General features: G+C 41.5%; 1 protein-coding gene across 1 annotated transcript in view; it reads left to right on the forward strand.

The window, feature by feature from the left end:
* The first annotated feature begins 372 nt into the window (after positions 1-372).
* GATB (GLU-ADT subunit B) overlaps positions 373-18,783 on the forward strand; it is a 57,074-nt gene continuing 38,663 nt past the window's right edge. Inside the window, exons 1-3 of the mRNA XM_087663995.1 lie at positions 373-660; positions 1,162-1,685; positions 5,774-5,983. Of these exons, the coding sequence (XP_087520121.1) occupies positions 393-660; positions 1,162-1,685; positions 5,774-5,983 (1,002 nt within the window). The 5' untranslated portion in view covers positions 373-392. The remainder of the gene's footprint in view (positions 661-1,161; positions 1,686-5,773; positions 5,984-18,783) is intronic.

Below are 18,783 nucleotides of genomic sequence, written 5' to 3' on the forward strand. Positions count from 1 at the left end.
GTAGAATCTTGCATGCTCCAAGCTTCCACGTGCATGCCCCAAGCTCCCCCGATCAAAAAGTGCCAAAAATGAGATCACTAATAATGAGAGAGAGGTCGTCGGGTATTAAAGCCACCTCAACCCCCCTTAACTTTGCATGCAATTCAAAATAGTAGAGGTTTGAGAAATGTATGCAATTTGAATTCAAAATGGAAGCTCGGGAAAAAAATAAGCTCGGATGAAGGCTCGAGCAAAAAATGGAGGTTCGGGAGATAACCCAACCTCTAGCCAAAATAAGAAGAGAATAAGATGAACAATTTTACTACCTTCTTTTTTCCTGCTAAAAAATGTAAACAGACGTGGGGTGCGTTAATTATATAAACGGACGTGGGTTTATCGGTTATCAGGCCTTGATGGCGTTAGGAGAGCTGCCTTTGTGCCACAGGATGCTGGGCTCTATGCCTTCTTCATGTGTCCATAGGAGCTCCACTCTCCTGTGCAACTCCCTCGCCCGACTGCCCTGTTCCTCCTCCTCTGCTCCTTCACTCCCTTTGCCCCACCTCAATTTCTGGGCTTTGCCTGCCAATTTTGTGCGCCCCAGGTGGTTTATCACCTCTGTGCATCAAAGCAGTCGGCTTGCCTTTGGCGTCTCCCAGTTTTCATCCCTTTCCTGTTATCAAGGTACTCGGTGGCTTTTCCATCTTTGAGACAGTGAATTGTTCTAAACCTGGAAGCTTCTGCAATGTGCAAAGCCGTTGTTATTGCGTGACATTTTACTTCCTGTGTGCATTGCTCATAGCTGCTTCGCTTTGAATTTTATGTTGTCAAGGTACCCGGTGGCTTTTCCATCTTTGAAATAGTGAATTGTTCTTAATTTGGAAGCTTCTGCAATGTGCGCAACCTTTGTTATTGCGTGACATTTTACTTTATTCGTGCATGCTACCTGCTTTGCTTTGAATTTCATGTGCAAAACCTCAGTTGTTTTGTGGCATTTTACTTCATGTGTGCATTGTTAGTAGCTGCTTTGCTTTGAGGATTGGTAGAAAACCTCATATCCTATTGTCTCCATCACATTATATTCGACTGATATGAAAATACATTTTTGTTCCTTACAATGAACAAAGGTCTTCTTCATGTATCACGCATTGTCAATTTTATTTAGTTTCTTTGATTTGCCTGCAGCCATGAGGCAGCGGAACATCCGTGCACAGGTTGCCACCACCAAGGAAAACCTGACATTGGAGCTCAATGAGACACTGTCACAGTTTGAGGCAATTATAGGCATCGAAACTCATGTGCAACTTTCAACTGCTACAAAGGCATTTTGCTCCTGTCCTTCGCAATATGGTGCAGAACCCAACACTAATGTCTGTCCCATTTGTATGGGGCTTCCTGGATGCTTGCCAGTCCTGAATACCAGTGTGCTTGAGTGCGCCATCAAGCTGGGCCTTGCATTATCTGCTGAAATAACGTTGAAGTCCAAGTTTGACAGAAAGCAGTACTTCTATCCTGATCTTCCAAAGGGCTACCAAATTTCACAGTTTGATATCCCAATTGCAACAAAGGGATACCTTGATGTTGACTTGCCAGTTGAGTTTGGTGGGGGACACAGGCGCTTTGGTATTACAAGAGTTCACATGGAAGAGGATGCTGGCAAACTTGTGCATGCTGGGGGAGATCGTCTTTCCGGGTCACCTTATTCTCAGGTATTGTGGCTTCATTGCCAGCTGCAATCTCCTCATTCATTCTTCTAAGGCTTGAATTGTCTACATTGGGCTGATTAAGGTGTACCACAATCTTTCATAATAGCAGCTGTCGGGTTGATGTGCTCCCAGAATATTAAGACTTAAGCGTAAACTAATTGTAAGTAAGCATTGTTTTTGTCCAGGCACTACATACAATTAGACAAGTCTTTTGAAGTGCTGTGGGCACTAACTGTTTCAAAAAAAACAGAAAAGTATGCAAATGAGTTTATACCATCCTCACAAGTCATGAGTTTTATCAAAGAAATACACTCAAGTGGTGAAGCCTCAAATACCTTTTCAGAGATAGAGAGGGGGAAAGAGTGTGATCACATGGAGGACAAGTGGCCTTTACTGTCTTCTTGTGGTGATAAGAATGGTAGTGTGTGGCGGCTCTAACAAATACTTGCAGTGAGATAAATTTAATCAAATAGTTCGATTGGGGTTGCAAATAGTACATGATGCTCTCATTTTTGGGAAGCCCCGTCTTTATTCTTTTTGTCACATTTGCCAGTACTTTTAGATGTCTAGAGGCAATAGTCAGATTTGGTTGTCCTTATAGGAGTAGCTTCGGCAGTGTACTCTTTGCCTACTTTCAATCTTCTTCACTTGGTAGGATTGGATGTTTGTGAAACTTGATGACTTCCAAAAAAGATCAGCTAATCAGATACACCACAAGATGATAGAGGACAAGAGATGGATCATTGAGAAAGCTAATAAAGTTCGGCATGTTCATGATACTAGAGGGATATTGTGAAAGTCAAAGTCTCAGGATTCCTTATGAGGGGGAAGTCTTTATGTTGAGGCTGCTTATTGGGGGTCTTCCCACTAGGGATGTCCTATGTGCTTGCAAGATCTCATGTGGATGATGTATCTTTTGCACTACATGTATCTCTTCATCTCCTACCACTTAGTGAGACAGATTTGGAGCTTTATCTCCTATGTCTGGACCTCGGTGACTCGCTAGTGGACGCCGATCTGTTTTTGGGTCATGGGCAAGATGTCTTCTTCGTCCACATTGCAGTTTGATTTTCCTTGCCTCTTTCATTTTCTCAGATAGACAGCTCTTTGGCACATTTGGCACACCCATAATGCCTTCATTTTTATTCCGCCTTGGGTATCTGTGGTCATGTGGCCCGTGTTTGAGGATTACTATCATGGAAGATCTCTTCCATGGTTTCAATAGACGTGGTCCTGCCTGACGTGGCTGCTTCTTGGCTGAATATTGTTCACTCCACTCTTATTGTGCTACCTCCTTGATATTTGTGTGCTCTGTTTTGGTAGCCTTTTGGCTTGACTTGTGATCAATGGTAAATGGGCTTGAAAGGGCTCATTTTGCACTTGGCTGTTATTTAAGTGGGCTGATTTGGACCTTATTTCCATCTGTTCATACTTGTTTACACTAGCTGCTTGTCATATCCCTAGTCGCCCCTCGCCCTACAAAACAGGCCTTTGTGGGTGCATTTCATCCATTCTGGCTGGTGAGTAACAGTTTGTTGCCAGTTGACATTTTTTATAAAAATGAGCTCATTCCGTCAGATTTTGAGCTGTTTTGGGGGCCCTATAATTGCTTATCAAGAGCTCCAATTGACACTGCTGATTGTGTGGTAATTTCGGGCGATTTCTTGGGGGTTTATAGCAGTGTGACTTTCTTGTAGAAATTTGTTGCTTTGTTGCAGCGATTGATGGTGTCTTAGCCATATAGCCAAATGGGCTCACCCCGAGTCTAGGACCTAGCAACACTTCAGGCCATGACTACATCCCAAAGGTTGGCGTCCCATACCACCGTTCCACACCATCCTGGTGTATGGATGCGTCGGCCAATGAGCAAAGAGTCCAAGAGTGGTGATCACACAATGCATGTGCACAATAGGGCCTTGAGTCCTATTTGTAGGACTCGGTTGCCCTAACCCCGAAGTGTTCTTAGTGTATTCGCACTAAGTCACTTCATGACCACGGTGATCAATGCTACTAGCATCCATTTGGATGTCCAGGGATATAACATCAAGGTCAATTTTGGGGTCAATCGAGTGCCCAATGTCCAAGATTTAGTGGTAACATTTGTATTTTCAGTCTATGTGAATTTTATGCTTGCTATAATTATTGCTTAATCAAGTTGTTTACCACCTTTGTAGAGAAGGAAGGGTGGTTTTAGAGGCATACTTGGCCAATATGCGATCAACCATGATAGTACCGCAGTCAATAGATGAAGTATGATTACTTGACTCAAGTCTAGGCAAAATCATGTTAGTGATTTAAGTCTTTGGAAGTGGTCACACATAGTTGTATTAAACATATATGCTAGAAGAAGAAATGTCATATCCTCAACATGCATCGAGTGCCTTGCTACCAAGCCATCACGAACCTTTGACTTACCCGCACGAAGCCTGCCAATAGCCTCTTGGAGCATGCTCTTTGTGAAGAAAATATTTGTGCATGGTCAAGGCTCCAAAGGGTTGGCGGGGAGAGGAGGTTGACTTGCTACTATGTAAAGAATGGCTGCATATTGCCGCCATGCATTAAGAGATGCAATGGGTGGTGAACAATGCGCTCTAACAAGTAACCAAGCCTCTAGAGCATAGTCACAATTGACACAAAATGGGATGGGGATGGGGATGGGGAACGGGGAATGAGGAGGAATCGCTGTCACTTGTGACCATATAGTGACATGGAATGGGACGTGCGATGGAGAGGAGCTGCCATCCCCACAATTCTCAAGTTTGAAAATGACCGTCACTTGTGACTATGCTCTAGAGTCTTGGCCCAAGAACAACCCATACAAGTCTCTCTCCAACTTAGCTAAGCGAGCTATTTTCTTTTGCTGAATGAGGTAACCAAGAGCATTTGTGTCTATTTGTGAGTAGGGGATCCTAGTGCCATCTCTGTTTGTAGACAAGTAGTCTCATGACACTCATCATCATACTAGTTGTTCCAAGGCGTCAACCCAAAAGAGGATCTTTGTGTGGGCTGTGATTGTGGAAAAGCTACACTCGTTGCTGCATGTAAAGCCTCACTAAGCTGCTGTGTGAGCCCAAATAATGGAATGTGGTCATGAACACAAATAGGCTGAAGCATCGTGGTTTGGTAGTTCTATGAAGTGCTAATCATTTGCATCCTCTAGTGCTACCTCAAGCATAGTGACATGGTATGGCCATTTTCTAGCTTCCTGTCTCAGTTCTAGGCTCTAGCCTATCCTCGATCCATCCCAATCGTGTCCCCTTGTTAGAGCCCCCTTTGATGGTGACAGAGAAGGACAATTCTAGTCCCCATCCCCATTCCTGTTCCTATTCCCAAAACCCATCCCATGTCACTATGGCCTCAGGCAAGGATGAGGGAAATAGGTAGGTGGTGGGCACTTGCATTTTAGCCTCTAGCTCAAGCTGGAAAATCAGGTTTTCAAGGGGAGAAAATTTGCTCCATTAAGGCATGCCTCTATGTGCAACTAGTGCAAAAAGGTGCCAAGCTGGCCAATGGCAGACTGCACTTAATGAAAGGGCATTGTCCCCATGTATCTTAGGTGAATCCTGAAACCATCAAGAAGAATGGAGAAGATGTGCTTGATAGAAAGCCATATTCATCCCGAGCAACTTCAAATGAATGACATCCATCTTGATGTCCTTGTTGAGCTCATTGATTGAGCTTGAGCCTATAGATCATAGTATAGAGGTGAGAGGTGATCCATTTGAAACCCAGGTAACTACAACCATGCCTTTGAAGGTCTCCTCAAACAAGCTTACATCTGTCCTCATTACCCCATTGCAATTCCACATTGTAAGTCTGAAATGTCTCTTGTATTCTATGCCTTGTCTTGGGCGTGCATCTGAGAGAGAGAGAGAGAGAGAGAGAGAGAGAGAGAGAGAGAGAGAGAGAGAGAGAGAGAGATCTGCTCACCTTACATCTGTCCTCATTGCCCCATCGCAATTCCACATTGTAAATCTGAAATCTCTCTTGTATTCTATGCCGTCTTGGGCGTGCATCTGAGAGAGAGAGAGAGAGAGAGAGAGAGAGAGAGAGAGAGAGAGAGATCTCATCACCTTACTGAAAGTGCATAGGTAGATTTGAACAGGGCTGGAGTTCCTTTACTTGAAGTGGTTTCAGAGCCAGACATGCGTAATGGTTTGGAAGCAGCTGAGTATGCAGCAGAGCTACAAAGATTGGTTCGTTATCTTGGTATCAGTAATGGCAATATGCAAGAAGGCTCTCTGCGTTGTGATGTCAATATCTCAGTCAGGAGGAGGGGTGAAGAGAAGTTTGGCACAAAGGTACATGTGTTTACAGCTTAGTCTTTCTTCTTGAGAGAACGTTAAGCATTTAAAGAGAGTTTTAAACTATCCTGCAGCTAATGAGGTTCATACTTTTACTTCCCTTGCCAGTTCTTTGAATTTGGACATGTCTAGATCAACTTGGAGTTGCATGTGCAGGAGGGAGTTCTAGTTAATGTTATCAGTTACCATTTTCTTGCCACTCACATTGAAACTAGAGAAAAAAAGAGACATGTATTGTTGCCAACAGGTATATTTTGTGAGAAAGTGTTGCACTACTAGTTAGAAGTAGAAAGCATGATGCCAGTTAGTAGTCCATGTATTTCTTTTGTCATCTCTTAGTTGTGAGCTCTGTTGGTGTCTGATGGAGACAGCAGAGCTTTGACATCGTGTCAGTCTGAGCATTCATTAGGTGCTGCCATTTACTGCATTTCCAGCTTGTTTGTAGTTGTATTTGGGGTGTATTGAAACTGGGAAGCCAGATGGCTCATTTCACATGCTAGGTGGCTCATTTTGTGTATGGTAGCAATTGGCCCACTCTGGGGCAGGTCAGCAGCAGTTGGCCCATTTATGGCTGCAGGTTGACTAGGCTCCCAACTGTATAGGTGGCTGCTGCCAGTGTGCCTGCTACATCAGCCAGATTTTTCTCTCGCTTCAAGCCTTCATCATCTGCCTCTTTTTGTGGTGCCCTCACTGATGTGCTTTGGCATTCAAGCAGGGCTGCTTATACTCAGCTCATCATTGCATTCAGTTCCAGACTCCAGTGTTGTACCTTCATCATTGCTGTGTTCCTCTCTCTCTCTCTCTCTCTCTCTCTCTCTCTCTCTCTCTATTGCTTTTGTACTGCACTGTGCCAAACACACCACCAAACCCCCCAAAAAAGAAGGAAAAACAAATAGCTGTTCAAAACTAGCTGTTGAGGCTTGCACTGTTCAAGATCCACATGAAAAAACAAGGATCACCTCCATGGCTGTCTAAATGGGTGAAAGAGCCCAAAGTGGCATTCATAAAAATAAAGCGTGATAATCTTTTGCATGCGTGCACAGACTTTTTTGTATCACTGTGTATTACTTTGGTGTAACCTTCCATGGGATACAAATTAAGAAACCCTCCTTACTATTGGGGCCAACGGTTAGAAGTGAGGGGGAAAATATAAAACATGCTTCATTCAAAAGACTAGACAAATAAAAGCTTTTTTGGTGGGAATTTTACAAGTGATAGCAAGTCCTTGTTTGCATGCGTTTGAGCAGTCCCTTCAGAGTCTGTTTTTTGGTAGGACAGAGAAGGAACAAACTCTCTGCCCTCTTTAATAGTAAGACTGATTCTCAAAACAGTGCCCTACCTAGTCCACAAGGTTTGTTTATATTAGCTGATCTAAAGCAGACTGAATCAAAAAAGTCTCCCACACGTTGCTGCTGCTACTCATTTTCCTCCTGATGACCATAAGCTGTCTTCTGTCTTTATGGCGATTGTCTTGCAGTGATAAGCTTGAAAAAAGGTTGGAGAAGAGAACCTAGTGATCCCCATTCACAGTAACATAGGATGGCCACTTTCCTGTTCCAATTCCATCCCCTCCCTGTATTGTCCCAATCCTGTACCCATGTTAGAGCCTTCTCTTGTGGTAATAGGGGATAACAAATCTTGCCCCCATTTCTGTTCCCGTTCCCGTCCCCATAACCTGTCCCATGTCACTATGTCCCCATTCCTCTTTGCCTTTTCCTTCCCATCAACATGCGTCGTTTTCTTCCTTTTCTTTAGCCGCATGTGCAATGATGAATTGGGGGAGCTACTGCAAAGTTACTATTATATTCCTGTTCCCTTCTTTAACATGCTGAAAGCCGCTCATGGGAATGTGAACACGTGCTTCCATGAATTAAACATGCGCAATAAGATGCATTGGTAGTGATACTCAAATAATTGAAATTGGACAGAAAGACATGAGATCCCTGAAAGGAAAATAGAGGGTCGAAAGGGATATGCCATAGTGTAAACCAAGAACCACCTCCTCGCAGGCTTGATGTACTCAGAAGCTGATATAGTGTTTCTGTTGAGGAGCATTGCTCATAATTGCCAAAGAAAATGATTATAATATTCAATTCATAATCACCCATCAACCTTCACCTGTACAGGCTTTATCCTGATGCACCCCATAGAGTAGAAGCAACACCCAACTGTTGTGCCTCTTTTTGATGCTCTACAGAAAAGGCTCTTTGTGCAGCTCATGATACAGTAGGGAATCCAATGTGTATTGAAGCAATGCAGATCATAGCTGATCAAGAGGATCAAGGTATAAGGTTGAAGATGGCAACTTCATGGTGTCTACTTATGTAGCTTTGTGAAATGGGCTTGGGATTCAAGCAATTGATTACGACTTTTCACCTTTTATAACTTTTTGGATTTTTTTTTGATGATTGGAATATTAAAGCAAAGGAACTCTATTGGGATATCACCATCTTCTTCAAGGAGGTGGGTGTGCGCTTAAATACAAGTTGCTGCAAATTTTTTCAGCAAAGAATTCCAAGACACATCATCAACATTGTCAAGTAGGTGAGTCTGTGATTTCTTTGGTTAGGTCCAAGGTTTAGCACAGATTATCTGAAGTGCTGTAATAAGTAAATAATAGTGAGTTTTCAGAATGTTCAGCAAGATGTCACTAATGGACAAGATACAGGTGATGAGGAATCATTGTCCTTTTTGCAGAGAGGCACGCATTGGAGAGTGCAGTTCCCAGGGTCTAAGAAAGATGGACAACAACACATAAGTAGAAATGCAAATAAAACACTTTACCTTGAGACTTTTCATTTAGAGGCAACCTTGGTCGTAATTAGGTTTCATAGAGTACAGATCTAGAGTATTCCTTGATGCTCAAGAGGGTGGTAGTACTTCAGCTTCTTCAGAATAGACAGGCTCAGTATCTAGTGGTTGCTTTGGGACCTATTATGATTAGTGTACTAGTCATTATGTTTTTGTGTAGTTGGACATGGATGCGTACTCTAGCACTGAGTATGATACTTTTTGGGCAATTGTGGTTTGGGATACATATAAGGACATGTTTATGGGAGCAACAATGCACATGTTGCTTCAGGTCATTTGTGTTACATGTTAGTGTACTTTGTTTGGTATGCAAGGTATAGGGCACAAAATGCAATTTTCTTTACTATGGAGGCTTTCTCATGCTTATGACGTGCCACTAGTGTGAATCTCTTGGGATGGCCATGAGCGTAAGTCTTGTTTTGTAGCATGGATCCCTAAGGATGGACATGGGTATGAGTTTTGTGAAGCAATCATGGCCATGGGTATAAGTCTTGTGAAGCAGTCATTATGGGTGATTAAGGCATCTAGTGGAGCATAGTGTTTGTGAAAGCAACTTTTTGAATATACTTTGAGGATATTGTTTTCACTTGTGTTTCTAGCAAATGTCTGCTTGCACAGAATCTGGCTTTGAGATGGCCATAGGATAGAACAATGGTATCATGACATGGACTACTGTTAGGTGGCTAGTTACAGCTTGCCAAAGCCTTTGTGTTATGATTTTGTAGCCTTTAGCCATGGACTTTATTGAGGGCTTTTGCATATGTTGGTTGGCTGTTTTGGTACATTCGATTTGCCGATCGTAGATGTGAGCTTTGAGGATGATCATTAATCACATAGCTGCTATGTAGGTGGATGAATCTCTCATTGTGTTAGCTTGGTGTGTTTGAACCTCTAGTAGGTAAAGCATATGCTATGCTGAGTTTGACAGCTCAATCAGATGCATGCTTTATAATGCATCATCAAATCTTTAACATAGAAAATAGGACACAATCGTACAACAAATGCATAGACTCATAAAGAAACATAGATAGGGTTAGGGTAAATCAGAGACAATAAACACAGTGAATGATAATGAATGAATACTAAATATAATATGATGCTCAATATAACAAACATACCATGGAGTGAAAAATATTGAATCTCAAACTACCATGTCTCAAGGACTAGACTAGAGAGAATGAGCTGAAGAGCTCTCTAGGAATGCATTTCTTTTCAATATAAAGGTTTACTTCATTAATTGATCATGTTTTGGGGCTGTTTTAAAGGAGCTAATGATTTTCAACTCAACACTTTGGTATGAAAATAAGTTGTGGTCTACAAGATATAGGGCATCAAGGTATTGATGCTACTGGAAAGTAGTTAAGACTCTTTGTGATCTACATCGAGACAAGAGATGGATGCTTTTGTAAGAAATTTCAATTAGGTGAATGAAGCTATGGGGTTTGTTGCATCCTTTTGTCTTTTGTAGAGCTTTGAGACTTCTATGATTAGTGTTACAGACAGATGTTTCTACAGTAATGCCTGGTTGTTTACTTATTTAGTGAGCATCACTTTAATGGCCATGGATTTGTACAATTGTGATTGGCTGTATTCTAGTGTGGTGACTACCATCTTGGATAAATGCTCATTCCTAGTACATGGTGAAACTAGCCTTTCTTCCGTGGATGGGTGGTAATTCCCTGATTACAACCTAGTTACAGCATCAACATTTATTATAAAACTGAGAAATGTAAATTAACTTAGAATCTTAGACAATGGACACCTTGTTGCCCCCGAAAGTGGCGCTCCTTTGGGTATTTCTTTAACTTAATTGAAGAAGAAGTTCATGTACAACAATGGGATTTTTCCAACCCTTTTGTTATTCCAACTCCCCTTGCTATCCAAAATGACCTTCAAGTCTTCAATTTGATTTGCCCCTTGATTCGGGCAGTCAATTAATTGTTGGCCTTTACTTGTTTCGATGGATATGAAAAATCTCCCAAGTTCATTGATTTGTTGGTCCCTCCACTTGAATTTGATTGAAAACAACTTCAGCCTTGTTGAATCCAAGTCTTGGAGCTTCCACTTTATGGCATGCTTCTCAAAGCTGTTGCTAAACCCTAATTTTTACTGCAGATCAGGGTTTAGAGTAGAGAAATCTAAAATTTCTCAGCCTTTGGTGATCTCAATGCTACAATCTTTGAAGCAAGCGTGTAGAAAGGCTGGGAGATGAGAGACAATGTTGAGAAGAGAGAAAATTCAGACTTTCTTCTTGAAGAATTGAAGAAAATCAGTCATTTACTATTGGTGCTCTGTCTCAACAGCTTGTAGATGTTATCACCTGCTGTTGATTGGTCCTCTCTTGCCCGTGGCTACCCAAGAAGGTTCTCCAATGGCTGGAGGTCAAACCGGCAGCATCTCCTTTCTCTCTCTTGCAAGATAAATGCACTAAAAATGTCTCTCTTCAGTCTCTTAAGACATTTTTTAGTCTTGCATGGGCATTTTTGACAAGCGATAGCCTTTTCAAATGGTTTTTCCAGGAATATATATAATTAAATATTAATTTTCAGTCTTTAACTACTGAAAATTAATCTAATAATTATTTCGGTTTCCAAATAAAAATTCTAATTGGTCAATGATTAAATTGGCTAGGCAACTTTCATTCCCAAGTGTCTTTGCACCATCTTTGACCATCAGATTGATACTAGGCACCATTAAACATCACTTCTCTAGTATCACCAACTGATACTTATGGTCGAATGAATGACCTAGTCCAACAATTAGCACCAGATACCAAGTACTTGTGCGGCGTAACTAATAGCAATGTTTGCCTTTGACATCCCATGATTTTCTCGGGTCTCAGACTCGTAAATTTACTCTAACCCGAGTCATATCTTACATGTGCATGCAACATTTACTTAACCATGTGATTAAAATTTAATCCACAGGTTAAGTGAGATTTCAGAAATACATGTCTTCATGACACATAGACTAACAACGGTGTGCTTGGTTACTTCGAAATATATATGGGTAATAGTACTTTGGTAGTACATCATGTAATAGTAGTATACTTGGTTACTTATAAGCATGTATGAACAACTTTACATTGATAATACATGCAATTACAGTAGTATGGTTAGTTATTGAGAAACATATATTGGTCATTTCGTTTTCTGCATTGGATCTTAATTGTGTACAATCTAGGTTGTTTGCAATGTTTCAAGAGCGTGTTATGTCACCAAAATGATAAAGGAACTTGATGATTTAAATTAACATGACTTTAATTCTAGTATCCCTAGCTCTTTCCATAGTGGCCATTGCACTTGCGATGTCGAGGGGCTTATGTGTCAAGCTATAAACCACAAGGATTCAAGGAAAGAAACAAGATAGGAGATAGAATCAAGAGTACCAAAAGAAACTTGTAAATTACTTGGTAAATCACTCTGTACAGTAGGCTTATTCATCCAAAATTGTCATTAAATTAATAGAACTCAATAATGGATATTCAGACCATTCCAAAGATCAGTTTTGAACCTAGAAAATTTGTTGGGATCATGAATAAGTATCCCATCCTCATATATTTTGAATATGTTTATAGATGCCTTTTTCTTGTTTTTCCTTCATTCAATGTGAAACCACATGAGAGTGGTGATACTTGATATATAGTGGATAAGTGTATAGACTATGTGATACAAGGATAAGTCAAAAGGAACAATGCGCAATGCCAAACTTCCATTAAATTGAAAGTTTGCTTTTAGTTCACGATCATTTGAAAGTTTTACCCAGTATATGCTACTAGAATGAGAAATCAGCGATCTTTAATTTTGATATCCCTAGTTATTGACATGATGACTATTGCATCGGTATCGAAGCATTTGAGATTGGGGCACATAGTGGACAAGTGTACATGCCATATGGTACAAAGAGAGGGTAGAATAAAAAAGGTGCTATGGAAGTTTTATCCTTAGGATTAATGTCATTTAAAAGTTTGAGCAGCTTACTTAAGTTGTAAAGCAAGCCCTATGCTTAGGTTTTATCCCGTGAGTAGCTCACTTACGATTAATCACACAAGCATTAGAAATCTTAGAATCAAATTTAGATTTTGATTAAGGAGTAACTAGTTACTAATTTAGAAAGGTTGGTCTTGGCTATTCGTGGGCTCTTCCTCTCTCATTTGAGTAGTTCAAGTTTCGAGACAGTCATCCTCTCCTCTTTGCATGGAAAATCCAATGGTAGCTTTATAATTCCATTTTGAGTAGATATTGCTACTGTTTTTTATCTAAAATCATAGAAACTAGCAGTAAAGCACAATGGGCTGATTGTCTCTCTCTTCCTCTGAGATCCAAGCCTCGTACACTCTTTGGACAACTTTGTCACAATGAAAATGAATTTCTCATAGTTTTGTTGTGGATAATCCCTCTATTTGTGAGGGCAATGTGAGATTGCATGGGAACTATGTGGGATAATGGTCAAGGCAAATGCTCTTCAAAATTGGGATCAAATGTTAGTTGCATTTTTTGGGGTTGGTAGGCTGAAGTATTCATTTGTATTTTTAAACACTCTAGTTATTGCCTTATCATGAAGCTTTCCATGAAGCTCTTTGGGTACATGTGCATATGCAACACAACCAAAAACACAAAAGTAATCCTCACTAGGCTTCTTGCCATACCATGCCTTATATGGTGTAATGGTCTTCAATGCTTTTGTAAGAGCATGATTTTGCATATAATCCTTTGCTCTTTAACACACATCTAGTCATTTTCATAAGAGCATGGTTCTTGTGTTCGCCACTCCATTCTCTTGAGGAGTCATTCTCACTATAGATTGATGTGCAATGCCGCGGTCTTACAAATACGCCTCAAAGGCTTTGTACATGTACTCTTCCCGTCTATCTATGCAAAGAGTCTGCACTTTTAAACTAGTTTTAGTTTTTGATTTGGCAACCAAATGTTTGAAGTACATAAATATATTTGATTTGGCCTTCAAACCATACCCAAGCGTAGCTATAGTAGTCATTGATAATTGTGACAAAATAAAGATGACCCCCAACAGCACGAATCCACATGGAACCACATACATTAGTGCATAAGCTGTAATTTTCGGATAGCATGTATTGCACCATCCTTCTTAAAGGAAACGTATGCATTTTGCCAAGAATGCAACCCTCACAAGCATGGGGAGGTGGAGTATCCAAAGTAGACAAAGCATCAATCATTTGATACTTTTGAAGAGTCAACGCAATTGCCAAACTCATGTGCCCATATCTAGCATGCCATAACTTTGCATTTTTCATTTTGGGAGTGAGTTTATCAAGTGAAAGTACACAGTCAGATCTCTTCACATAATTATCCAAAAGAAAGAGACCTTTGTGCAAAGTGCCAGAAAGCCTCAATGCATAATCATACTCTTTGTCACAAAGTTTTTTCCATCCTCAAAGTGTTAGAGATCATAGCCAGGCAGGCAGACTGCTTGCACAGCAGTCTGCACAGTCGGACTGTGCAGTCGGACTGCCACGTGGCAGTCCGACTATCTGCAGCCCAGTCGGCTGCATTTAATGCAGCCGACCTGTCCTGGTTGCGCCCCATTTTTGGCGCCCTCTTTTTGGCCCGGTTGTCGGCTATTTATACCCGACGTTCCCAGCAGTCTAGACATACTTCTCTGTTCATAGATTTCAGACAACAGACAGTGCGGACTGCAGCAGACTTCGAGGTGGACAGCAGGTTGCATCGTCGAGGTGGAGACACGCAGTCCAGCGCACTGCGCCCGTGTATATCTTTGTATTCAGCATTCTTTATACAGCAGATCTTCATCGTCCACTCTCTCTTTCTCTCCCTTCTCTCTCTGCGTTCTCTCTCTCTCAGACCTACGCTTCCGCACCGCTGCACTCTGACATGGTATCAGAGCAGTGTTTGAGGGCTGACTGAGCGCAGAATCAACCTGAAGAGGAGTTTCCATCGCGACACAAATTTGCGTTTTTTGCGTTTAAGGGCAGACAGGAGGGCTGCGCCTTGGAACAAGGCTGAAACGAGTGTGGGCGCACAGGAAAGGAGTACAGGTGGTGGATTTGCTGCTGTTTGACGCGGAGGAAGTTTGAGTTTTCAGCCTACAAGTACAAGTTTTGCTTTTTCATCGCCTCCGGCGGGTGAAGAAGCTTCAGGACGCGGAAGAGCCTTAGCAGGCTGAGTTTTCCCAGTCAGAGGGGGCTGCTTTTGCGTTTGTGAAGGCATTGCAGGTGAAGATGTCTACAGAGATGGACTTGGAGTTCCAGGCGATTATGGACCGGAAGGTGCCTGTCTTACCGGCACTTCCTACAGATTAGAAGCTCGACGGCGACAACTATCGCATTTGGCACGTCATGATGTTGGCCATCCTTAAGTCCTATGATTTGGCGGAGTTGGTACAGGAGGAGATTGACCGGCCCTTGGTGAGAGATGAGTCTAAACTCTCTTCCGATGCTCGTGCGGAGTTGGCCAAGGCCCAATCTCATTGGGACAAACTGAATGCCAGGATTCGATCCTTTCTCTTTCTATCATGCACTACAGCCGTGATCGCTCACATCGAGCACTTGACAGTGGCTCGAGAGATATGGCTGGAGCTTGATCAAATGTACAATCGGATGACCCTGATGAAGAGGGTTTCTTTGGAGGTACAGATGCGGACCTTGTCCGTCAATAAGTCTGCTTCGCTACGGGAACACATTAACAAGCTAAGGCAGCTACAGATGAAGGTTCAGAATGCGGGGAAGCCGATTTCCTCCGAAGACATGGCGATCACACTATTGTCCCACTTGCCGCCACGATTCGGTACATTTTACTCTGCCCTTATTGCTTCGGGGTGAGAGTCTACTCTTCGCTGGGAAGAGTTAGTTCCTATGGTTTTGGACCAAGAGGAACAGTTAAAGGGACATAATGCTTCCAAGTCAGAGGCGCTGACAGGTCAAGCCTCTTAGAAGAAGGGGAAGAACCAAAAGAAGAAGAAGGGGGATAACAAGTCCAAGAAGGACAAGGACAAAGATTCCACATGCCATATTTGTGGAAAGACTGGCCATTGGAAGAAGGATTGCCCTGACAAAGACACGAAGGACACCAAGAAGAAGGACACTAAGGATTCTGGAGCGGTGGCTGCACCCTCATCAGCTGCATTTCTTCATCTAGCTGTCATTGAGGACGCTTCACCGAATGCTTCTGATGCTGCGATGACGGCTCCCCAAGCTCGAGAGTGGATTATTGATAGTGGTGCCTCACGGCACATGACTCCTTCATCAGATGGTGTTGCCCAGCTGCGACCCTCGCGTGGGCAGATTCTCATTGGAGACAGCTCTTCAGTTTCTATTGCAGGTCGGGGTAAGATGCAGCTTATTCCGGATGGATGAGGTGGTACCCATACCTCAGAGGTTTTGCAAGTACCAGGATTAGGCAGACAGCAGACAGTGCAGACTTCGAGGTGGACAGCAGGTTGCATCGTTGAGGTGGAGACATGCAGTCCAGCGCACTGCGCCCGTGTATATCTTTGTATTCAGCATTCTTTATACAGCAGATCTTCATCGTCCACTGTCTCTTTCTCTCCCTTCTCTCTCTCTCAGTCCTACGCTTCCGCACCGTTGCACTCTGACAAAAAGATGACTTGAATTCCACTTTTACCTTCTTGCCAGAAGGGGATGACTACATAGAAGAGAACAAACACTTTCTAAAAGTGATATATCATGATGCACCATTGTCAAAATACCAAGTATGCTGAGTTTCTCTTACATTAAATGCTGTGACCCATCCATATAGAAGAATTATAACTGTATGTAAGAAAAAGCATAGTCCTTCTCCATGAGGTTGGCTGAACCATCACCATCGATCATGCGAGTGGCTCATGTTTTTAGGATAGCCATACTTGAGTCATTTTCCTTCTCTTTTGTTTGTTTGTTCATTTTTTTCTTTGCATTCTTTAATATAATGACATGGCTTTTTGCAATTGTGACTTTTTTCCTTATTCTTAGACTTATCTGCACCATTGTTGCCCTTATCTAAAGGTTGCTCAATATCAGCCTTGGGCTGATTTGCAATTTGCTTTCCTTTGCCTTTGCCTTTGTACCTAGAAAGCATGGCTAAATCACTTGAACATAGGGCCATATTCTTCTGAGTTTGCTCCTCAATAACAAATTCAGTGAAGTGTGAAAATCAAGTTATGACTCTGGAAGAGAGTTCAAAGTGTTGTTCACCATCTCACCATTTTCAATCACCTCATGAATGTTGAGCAATTGCTCACACAAGTCTTGAATGTATGTGATGTGATTTGTCATAGAATCATCTTCATTCATATAAGCATTGGCCAACTTTCTACACAAGAAAGAGATGGAGGCCTCATTATTGGCTGTAAATATTTGCTCTATAGAAGGTGGTGTGCCAGGAGCAATTGTTGTAGGTTGAAGTTCATCACTTGTAACATAATCCTGTAAATTCTTGGCCACAAGGAGTGTTTGAATTGTGAAATTGCACAAGGAGTAATTTGTATCATCCAATTTGTTCTCATTGGTGAGGATGCAAAAAACATCATTGTTATTCCTTGCCATAGTTGAATAAAAACTGAATGGAAGTTGAAACCAAAACTTCCAACATAGAAGAAGTGCAAATGACCAAAATCCTTGTTGGAATCCCAAAGCAAACAAGAGTACTTGCTGTACCAAAAGTGTTAAAGAGTTGACACTATTGTGTAGCCAAACAATGGCTGTAAATGTCTCTATTTTCGTGCCCAGACTGATCAAAACAACAATTTAATGCTCTACTACCACTTGTAGTATGCTTTTAAAGGCACAAGAGTAAAAAGCCCCAAATCATTCTGCATAAATTTTGAGAAATCATTCTGCATAAATTTTAAAATCATTCTGCATAAAAAACAAGAGTAAAAAGCATCATAATAGCCATAATAAAATGCCTAAATAGCCTAGCCATGCCCGACTCACACATGAGCTGTCTGAACTGCTAATAAAAATTGGGGCTTTTGCTAAAATCGGCTCCCATTGGTGGTGAAATCTCAAGATTCATTGGTCATTAGCTGTAAGCAATTCTGAATTTTTTCAATTTCTCAAAATTTATGCAGAATGATTTGGGGCTTTTTACTCTTGTGCCTTTAAAAGCATACTACAAGTGGTAGTAGAGCATTAAATTGTTGTTTTGATCAGTCTGGGCACGAAAATAGAGACATTTACAGCCATTGTTTGGCTACACAATAGTGTCAACTCTTTAACACTTTTGGTACAGCAAGTACTCTTGTTTGCTTTGGGATTCCAACAAGGATTTTGGTCATTTGCACTTCTTCTATGTTGGAAGTTTTGGTTTCAACTTCCATTCAGTTTTTATTCAACTATGGCAAGGAATAACAATGATGTTTTTTGCATCCTCACCAATGAGAACAAATTGGATGATACAAATTACTCCTTGTGCAATTTCACAATTCAAACACTCCTTGTGGCCAAGAATTTACAGGATTATGTTACAAGTGATGAACTTCAACCTACAACAATTGCTCCTGGCACACCACCTTCTATAGAGCAAATATTTACAGCCAATAATGAGGCCTCCATCTCTTTCTTGTGTAGAAAGTTGGCCAATGCTTATATGAATGAAGATGATTCTATGACAAATCACATCACATACATTCAAGACTTGTGTGAGCAATTGCTCAACATTCATGAGGTGATTGAAAATGGTGAGATGGTGAACAACACTTTGAACTCTCTTCCAGAGTCATAACTTGATTTTCACACTTCACTGAATTTGTTATTGAGGAGCAAACTCAGAAGAATATGGCCCTATGTTCAAGTGATTTAGCCATGCTTTCTAGTATTTTACTCTGCTTTTTATGCAGAATGAGGAGGGACCACTTGTATTATGACCTAGGTCCCTCCTCATTCAGTCACATCATCACTTACAAGTTCTGTGGAGAGAGGAAGCCGGTGCCAGTGCCAGTGCCTTGGAGCTAGAGACTCAGTGTTGTACGTGTCATTCTCGTGCTTGGTA

The sequence above is a fragment of the Lygodium microphyllum genome, chromosome 23 (genome assembly GCF_053477565.2).
Source record: "Lygodium microphyllum isolate KBCC chromosome 23, Lygodium_microphyllum_v1.1.10, whole genome shotgun sequence".
Lineage (NCBI taxonomy): Eukaryota > Viridiplantae > Streptophyta > Polypodiopsida > Schizaeales > Lygodiaceae > Lygodium > Lygodium microphyllum.